This window comes from Oculina patagonica, chromosome 5 (assembly GCF_052425735.1).
Source record: "Oculina patagonica isolate OP01 chromosome 5, crgOcupat, whole genome shotgun sequence".
Classification (NCBI taxonomy): Eukaryota; Metazoa; Cnidaria; class Anthozoa; order Scleractinia; family Oculinidae; genus Oculina; species Oculina patagonica.
This window is the reverse complement of record NC_135762.1, coordinates 22,402,913-22,411,929: the sequence shown is the minus strand read 5'-3', so window position 1 is coordinate 22,411,929 and position 9,017 is coordinate 22,402,913. Positions and strand designations below refer to the sequence as shown.

General features: G+C 36.8%; 1 protein-coding gene across 1 annotated transcript; it reads right to left on the bottom strand.

The window, feature by feature from the left end:
* Positions 1-5,264: 5,264 nt before the first annotated feature.
* LOC144653283 (uncharacterized) lies at positions 5,265-9,017 on the bottom strand. Its single transcript, XM_078513239.1, has one exon. The coding sequence runs from the start codon at positions 7,013-7,015 to the stop codon at positions 6,011-6,013; it is 1,005 nt and encodes a 334-aa protein (XP_078369365.1). The 5' UTR covers positions 7,016-9,017; the 3' UTR covers positions 5,265-6,010.

The following is a 9,017-nucleotide window of genomic DNA, read 5'->3' as shown; positions in this document are numbered from 1 at the left end:
TTCACTTTCTCAACCAATAAAAGTCTTGCTTGCGCACATTTTCCCGCGCTTTGTGTCGGCTGCATGTATTTGCTTCGAGTTTTGATTGGTTCACTAGATTGTCCGTGTCCTTTGTGATTGGCCAGGGTGATTATTTTGGTTTAACAACACTCAGTCGAAAATTGTTCTATCTGCTTTTTTTAATTAAGGTTTTATACCGTTCTTCTCTATAGGATACCCGTTATTTTACGGTCGTTTGATGAAAGTTTGATTTAGTTAATGGTTTGAACCTAGGAATATCAGTTGTTCGTCTAGTGCGATCGTCCCATAGTTAGTAGAGGACTATGGATCGTCTGGCTGAGAGTAGTCCTGAAAAAACTGTTGTTGGTGACTGCAGTTTCGACAACCTGAGCAGGAGTCATCTTCAAGGACTACAGAGTTGACGTTGAAGATGACTTCCGCTCAGGTTGTCGAAACGTTAGTCACCAACAACAGTTCTTTTCAGAAAGTTCTACTCTCACCCGGACGATCACACTATACGAACTACGAAAGTTTGATTCTTCTGCCATCAAATCCCTGTCAAAGGCAAAATCAAGGGACTTGTTTGCCTTTGACATTTATGTCAAAAATAGTCATCCAATTTTGTCTTGTCTCACTTTTGATGCCAATAAAAAGTGTGGCAAAAACCAACATTACGCGAAGTGTTCATAAGCACGTGATCATTAACAGCTGGGGTCTTTCACTTGCCACGTCTCAGGAGGAAGACCGAGGAACCCTGGGACCTCGTAAAACAAAGAGAAAGCCCTGGGTACGAGACCAGAGTGTGCAATTGCAAAATAGAAATACAATCAAAAGAAAATGAAGAACAACGCGTTTGTTGGTTTTGATCAGAGACCGTTATTAAAAACCTTTAAAGCTCAAGCAGCATTAATTTTTCCATATTTTATTTATTCACTGCTTTTCTATTCGTCACTTTCAGTGACTTTCTATCAATACTTTATATTATAAGGACTGCCTTAAAGTATGACATATTAATTTAACCCTCCTTTGTCCTGCCACCAAAACTGAATGAAAGGTGAAAACTGCGCGCTGTCAGATCGTGCTCTCTTTCACGTGTGCACGCAATTCGTGCAATCTTACTTTTGAAACCCTTTAAATTTCTCGTGACGCCCGTGACAGCATCTGCGTTTGATCCAAGTCCATTTATCAAATGCTTCTTGTGATTACTAACTTTTTTTCCGTTGGTGTAGTAAAGCAAAGCTTGCGAGATTGAATCTTTCGTGACAAGTTTATCAGTGACATCTTTCACCGTAAAGTGCGACAAGATTTGATATGGTGACAGGTCCTATATTAAAGTATCATTGCAAAATTCACTTAAAGGGTTTTTTTAAAGGCAACATGCAGGTGCTAAGTTGTTGCTTTAGGCACAAGAAAATATTCACAAATATCTTAATTAACTTGTATCTGTTATCCCAAACTCTAATACAGTAAAACTAAGAATTAATGGCAAAAGAAAAAAGTTGCACGATTCTAAAAACCTATTGGATATTAGCGAAAGTGGAAATCTCTTTGGGAATTTTGCGAGCCTGAAATCAAACTTTTATCAAGCATTGGCCCTTAAATTCACCCTCCCGTACAGCAGAGGCTTCTTTTTCGATTTCTCAGTCTTTCATAGAACGTCCTGTCATTATACAAGGAACAATGCGTTTTTACACCGAATCAAGGCGATCAGTGTTAAAGTCACCTTGCCTATGAAAGTCCCGTGTTTCCATTGTGTTGCATTTTATTTTGTATGCTAAGAGGGTTTTCATGTTTTTTCAACATTGTTTTTGCCTTTGCCTTTGTTCTTTTTTCGATATCATTTCCCTTTGTTCTAGGGTAACCAACCGAAATTTTTTGACCATTTTACACGGCACAAGTTTTAAAGAGGCGCTAATTAACTGCAGCTGCCTATGAACTCCAAATATTAGAATAAAAGGATTGAAGAAACCCCCCTTATCATGAGATTTACTTTCTAATTCTTTACGAATAGAAGTATAAAAAATCCAGCGATGAAAAGTGACCTTATTTCCATTTTCAAGCTGTCGGGCTTCACGTTCGCGAACTATCTAAATAAACAGGATTTATGAAGGGCGGTTAACTCGTTTTTTTATGCCGTTGTAAACATTCACCTTTCCTTGTTATTGCTCTCCTGATTTGTTTTTTCAACTGCTCAAGTTTTAATGAATTTCCTGTTACCTCCCCCATGTGTGTGTATCTGATTTTTTTTCGTTTTATCATGTAAATTATATTAACTTCTTGTGCTGACCACGCAGGGCAGAAATTTAAAGCGCCGACTTTCTTACAACGTTATTGCAGTTGAAAAACAAGAGAAAAACAAGATATTATATTCGGCGGCCTGTTAGTTTAAAAACTAAAAAACAAATAAAACAGCGAGGGACGTTTGCAATACTCGTCCTGACAAGCAAAACAAAAGGTTTCAAAGATACTTTGAAGACCACTTTTTCAGTTTCAAGTAAAAAGCGTGCGATCTGCGGACTTCCACAATTTACAGTAAAACAGGTATTAAACAAAGCACACTTTAAAAACACGTAGACTCTATTTTTCTGTGTTTTTCCTCAATGCTAATCTAAGTACCCTGACATATGGAATTTTTCATTTCGAAACATCTGTCTTTGAAGCATAATAACACAGCGACTCTTTTGTTGTGTTTTGAAAAGGCACATTATTTGCAGGTAGAAAATCATCAAACACTATTTTTCTGTATGCCTTTTCGTTGCAATTTATTGGGTTTCGTTTCCTTTATTTCATAAGCAGTCTCCGTTCGATTGAACAGCCGCCATAGAAAATTTACTTTCATCTATAAAATCATTAGAAATACTGATCGAAAATGGCGCAATTTTTTTAAATTTTTAATAACTCATTGCGTAAACTCAACATTTTTTATTTCACATCACTAGATGTTGTTGTTCCCTAATTTTTCTTCGATACATGGCGGTAGTTTTTCTAAACTAAGCAACAGCTAATTATGAAAACTTATTAACGAACTAAACAAAGACGCTTCGTTGTTAAATACTCGTTAAGGCTTGACACTTGACTGCTGGGCTGTTAGAAGTAAATTTTAATAATTTGTTGAAATAATGTTACGAAAAACATTTCAGAGATTTAAGATCAACATTCACGGGAGCGAATTTCTTGCGTTCACAACTGGAAAGTCCAGGCAAAAAACGTGATTAAATCAAGATTAAAGTAAATTCCGTGGTATACTTTGTTATCACAGTCATGAATAAATTACCCTTGATCACATTTATTTGTAGTATTATCTTGTGAAAAGAAAAATGGCCAGAGATAAGCCATACAGTTTCGAGAATACCCGCCAAAAAACTTTGTTGGCTTACTTTTTGACTTGAAATGGTTTCTTTTTTTAACACGTGGTCTAAATTTGTTTGGGGGTGTAGATCAAAATTGCGAGCTTCTGTTCTTGTGGGACAGTTTGGTAAAAGCAATTAAAGCAAGAGCTAAATATACAAGATGCCACCTGCTCGAACGCAATTTACACTTGGTCACTTGTTCAAATTTTGATCGCTAAAAATAACCGAATACCCCCGCCGCGTTCAAGGCTGAACGCGACATTTTAGTTTCAAAAACCGTTTCCGCCTTACAAAGACTGAGTAAATTTTCTCTTTAACTCGAAGTTAAAATGTGATTTTATTTCCCCCACAACTCAAATAACAAAGCAAGATGAACGACTACCTGTCACTTTGTTCTTAAATTTCCAAAAGCAATGTTTGCTTATAAAAACTTGTTAGGCCGAGTTCTCTTCTCTTAATTTGGGCTGTGTGTGTGTGTTAAAATAACAAAGATAAAATTCAAGTACAGGTATAGTGTTGTTTGCCTTCCCTGGCCTGTGAAAAAGACGCCTCAAAATCCGGGTCTTCCTAATTCAGCAGTGTTCAATAGCAGGCTTAGGAGAGCAGGGAATGAAATATACCTGTTGGAAAGATTAATGATTTTGTTTTCTCTTCAGGTACACACCCAAAAGACAACAACGAAACTAGCATAAGGATGGTAACGGGTTATCACTTTACTTTGACAAAAGTTTACGACACGTTCAGATTTTTGGTCGGGAACAACTGCGTACACCTGCCAAATTCTGTTCTCTAAAAGCTAAAATGCCCGACACAAAACATACAATTTACTCAGCTTAGAAATGACGGGACCCTTGAACTGAAAGGTTTATAATAAAATGCAAATGCTGAAATTATTTTAGCCCTAGTAGATGCGTACTACTTCACTTCAAATCCGGATTGATCAAAAAGAACCTTTCGAAATCGGCCAGGATTTTGCGCGCTCTCATTTTTCGCTATAAACGTGCCATCTTAATTCCTTTACTTTTTATCAAAGAAACTCTGCCAGTAATCATTTTTTGTTGCCCGAAGCGCCGATACATTTAACCACAAAATAATTATCTAGCTAAACCAAACCCGTCTTGTTTATAGGTCCCATTATATTGTTTTTATTAAATAATGTCTGTTGGTGTGGGTGATCATTTTTTTAAGCAGAAGTAGAAACATTTTGACAGTTTAGTTTATAATTTCAGATCTAGTGACTTGCAATGTTTAGGGAGTATTTTAATCATATTTTTTCTCAATTAATTATAGACCATCTATTCACAGAGAAAATGATAAGATCTAAAGCATAAGAGACTTCAAGGTTTGAAGATAAGATCTTACAATTGTAAGACTCGAAAAGGATTTCTGCTCGCACGAAAGCAACCACGCTGCATAATTTTCTGTCTTTTCCGCGTAAATAGCTTTTCCTCTTTACGATCATTGCAGGTACGCAAAAGGCGAGCTTTTTAACAAAAACTATCTAATGAAAAATTGATGAGACGCGCTTTTATCCAACCTCGTGGTATGTTAAGACTGTTAAGGGAATTGTTTTGATTTCTTTTGTTTGAGTAAAGCGCTTCATCACTTATGCGACGCAGAAGATTAAAGAAATAGCATTCTTAATATTAGAAATAAGTTTGATCGTTTATTTTCGTTAAATGAAACAAAATCACTGTATTTATTTTCGAACAATCGCGTGCGCGCTCTAAAACTGCTACGGGGCTTGCGGTCGGGAAAATGACATATTCTAAAAAAAAATAATAATTACAGCTCTGAAAAAGGGTTAAACAAAACACTAGTAAACTTATGATGGCCATTTGATAAGACATGTCTGTGTGCGCCGGCAGCTGTACACATCGAACAGCGAAACTGCGCCTCCGAAATTTGTGCGAATTCACTTTTATTTGGATATCAAAATATTAAATACAGAACCTTCACAATGGATGCTATTGTTAGTCAAACTTCCCCTGTTGCGCAAACGAAATATTAAAGGAAAAAAATCGGGTTTACTTGTTTAAGTTTAATATATTCTTCAAATATTAAATACAATGCTACTAGTGAGCTTACGAGAAATGGAATTGCACGTAGAGAAGTCTTGTTTTTAGTATTCTATCGAGAGACAATGTTAAAATTTTGCTTCCTTGTAGTGAATTTTTAATTTTTTGTACATTTACCGTAATGGCGGTCAAACATCAACTTAAAATTAAAGATAATGTTATACGATTACAAAACTGTCCTTCCACTATTCTTACATAAATTTCAATATTTTGAGTCGGAACATTAGTAAATTCTTCTCTAAAAATTATAAAAAGATTTCACAGTGAAAAATACGTTTAAATTATTTTACATGTAATGGGTAAATACAGAAGTCAAATGCGTCAAATCTTGACAGTTGACGCGGAGCTTTCAGTAAAGCTAACAGTCAAATTTGACAACCGAACCAACGTATGGATCTTTTTGGCAATTCCGATATTGCCAATGTCTTTCGTAATAATTTACAAATTAGTAAAACACTTTTTAAGTGGCGATGAAATGGAATATCGTCTACAATTTATTGAAATTAAAATTGTTCCTTATACACGCGTTATGCTAAAAAAAGTGTTCAAGGTCCCAAGCGAGTAAAAATTTGTCCTTTTCGTTTACGATAAAATATTGTAACCAATTTCGAAATAATCTGCTTGAGGTTGGTTTGCCGCGTGCCATTTAGTTGCAGAAAAACCATAATGTCCGCCGTAGTGGCTAGCTACGTGTGTCGCCTGCCTTTGGGCATAATTTTGCTGCATTTTACAGGCCATGTTGTCCATAATATGAGAAGCCGCACAATTTCTTACCGAAGGGGCGTTGAAATCGTCGCCTTTAGCGGAACTATCGAAGGAAAACGGTACACGCTGCTCAAAAAATTCGTCCATAGATCCAATATTTTCTGATCCTTCTGAGTAGGGTGAATAAGGATCCACTGTCGATGTGCTATCAGATAAACTTGCCGGGCGGCTTGAATTGTTCGAAGCACACTCGCTCTCCTCTGACCATCGCTCGATAAAATCGTCCAATTCAGGACGAAGCCAGTCCAGTATTTCAAGTTCTGAACGTTGCAAATCGTTCGTCGTGAAATTTGCGCTCGGGTTGCGAGCTACTTGCAGAGACTGACGCGAGATTTTAGCTGACGGCTCGCTCCAAAACGACTCGGGAAGATTTCGCTTTCTGAGTGGTTGCGAAGGCGGTGAAAACACCTCCTCAGAATATCTTGTATCGTTTAGTCGTTGATTCCTTGTAGACCCGTCCCAAGTTTTTTCTTTGGCTTGTTCGTGATTAACACCATGTGCCTTGTTTTCTTGCGCTTGAAACTTTTCGGCATGGTTTTCTTTGGAGCGGGTTTTTGCTGAAGATCGCACGGAAGTCGTGTTTTGTGGTTGTCCTGGTTTTAAAACGTTGTCGAGTAACTGTCCGTGGCTTATCCAAGAACCTTCGTAAGACATCGTAGAACAGCCTCTGCCTTTTAGCTGGCGTTGAAGGTATTTTCGGTGGTTTACTTTCCTCTTCGGTTTAACCGGCTTGTCCAGGGCAAATTTGAGCGTACTAGTCGCATTGCTAACGAAATTGAGCAACGAGGTTGTCGTTGTGTTCTCTTCAATTGAACTGTTCATCTTGTGTTGGTCCGGTCTTGACTTACGGTGGTGATGTATGGCAAAATACAACGGTACCAAAAAATCAAACTCTTAAATTATTTGTGTTTAGTGATCAAACAAACATTTAGTCCTTTGCCCATTTGCTTGCGATCTTCGCACAGGTCACTAAATCAGCAATAAGTAGAACGCGGTCTTTAAGTTGATAACTTGAAGCGTAAAATGACAATTTGCGAAATTAAACTCGAGAAATGTGCTCCGATGCGCCGACACCACTGCTTAAAATGAGTTGGAACTCAACAAACAGCTGTTGATCTTGCGCCAAAGGGCCTTTTAACTAAGCGCGCTTTTTTCCCCTGAAATTCGTGGGAGGAGTGAGGAAAAACGTGTCTATTATTCACCTCTGTTTTTTACTATGAGATACTTGAAATTATCGGCACGCCATTGGCTAGTTGCTTGTCAATAGCTTTTAAACGCAAAAGAAGCCCAAACCCCTCATTTACCTGTCAAAACAACTGAGTCTTGGATTGAAATTGCCTCAATAGCTAATAAGTCGACCGACATTATCATAAATTACCATTTTTCAAATCAAAACATTTGTTTTAACTGACCGAAAATTGTTTAAAATACGTTTGATGAATATGAGTGCAATTTTATAACGCTGTCTTATCATATTTCAATCTAAGGCTGGCTCGATCTAAAATCGACCAACTCCCATATTTGCTGCAAATGAGTGACTCGCCGAAGATTTCAAAATCACTAATGTTTCTCAAATACTGATATTTAACAGAAAAGCCGAGAATTATGTTACTATATTTTTGTTTCGACAAAGCCTTATCTAGAAATCTACAAAGTTCGTTTAATCTGTACGTTTATTTTCTTTTTCTAAAATGTACCCGTCATACCGAAGTTTTATGCGTTTCAGAAAACGAAAGCATCAAAAATTTATCTCCGAAGCCGAAATACTCAACAAAAGGCACAATTTACCACCGAATCGCTTTGTCTGTTGTTCGAATATTATTGGGCACTGTGTTTACTTTAACTTTTAATTCTAGACAAAGTTATTAAATAGCCATTAACAGTAAGAAGCTCGCCAGAACTTGCCGCGCCGAACAAGTGCTCAATGTATTTCGCGCGTTCGTCAAAATAATTAAAATTAAAATTTTATGTTCCGATACAAATCTGCATGCACGTAAACAGGTGAATATCTTTTAGGCGCGCGTTAAATTTTGGATGTGTATTTTAGCATCACGCTGTTCGTTTAAATGTTTTTTTTTTCAGACTTACTGAATCCTTAGAATCGTAACTTCTTGTTTTGGGAAGACTGATCAAAGAGTCGCCTAAATTCATTGCTTTTTCGCCGAACCCTGCTACCTTTTTAACGGTGTCCAAGTAAAACATTACCAAACACTCACTTCTAAGCAAAAAGGACACGACGTTTTACCGGCATTTAATCTAAGTTGAAACAAAAAACCCAAAAGCAATATTTCAATCAGTCGAGCATTAAAATCCCATTCTTTTAAGTTAAAAGCTGACATTACTTGGGAAGGCAAAACAATTATTGATGGCTCACGTTTTTATTACATCAAACTGTTTTTCACGGTTATGTCACAAAACAGCTTCAGTTCAAGAATGATTCAATTGGGATCTGTATATATATATTTTCTCTAACAGTGAAGAATTTGGGTATAAAGCCGACATTTGGCAGCTAATTTTGAGGTCGAGTTGAGAGAAAACCACTTTTACTGTCAGAAACATCTGTTGTGAAAGTGAATTGGCAACCTGTCGAAGATTTTGAGCAGTGTTAAATGATGTACTAATGGTATAAAATTTCTCAACTCCGTTGTCTATTTTAATGACCGTTTTTCCTTGAATTTTTATGAAACAAATTCTACAATTACAAGCAAGGAAACGCGAATAACATTGCAAAATTATTAACTTGAAGGGTTTTACTAGCAGTGTTCAGCGACTGAAGTATTCTGAATAATAATTTCAAACATGTGTAAAATAGGTATTGGTCAAT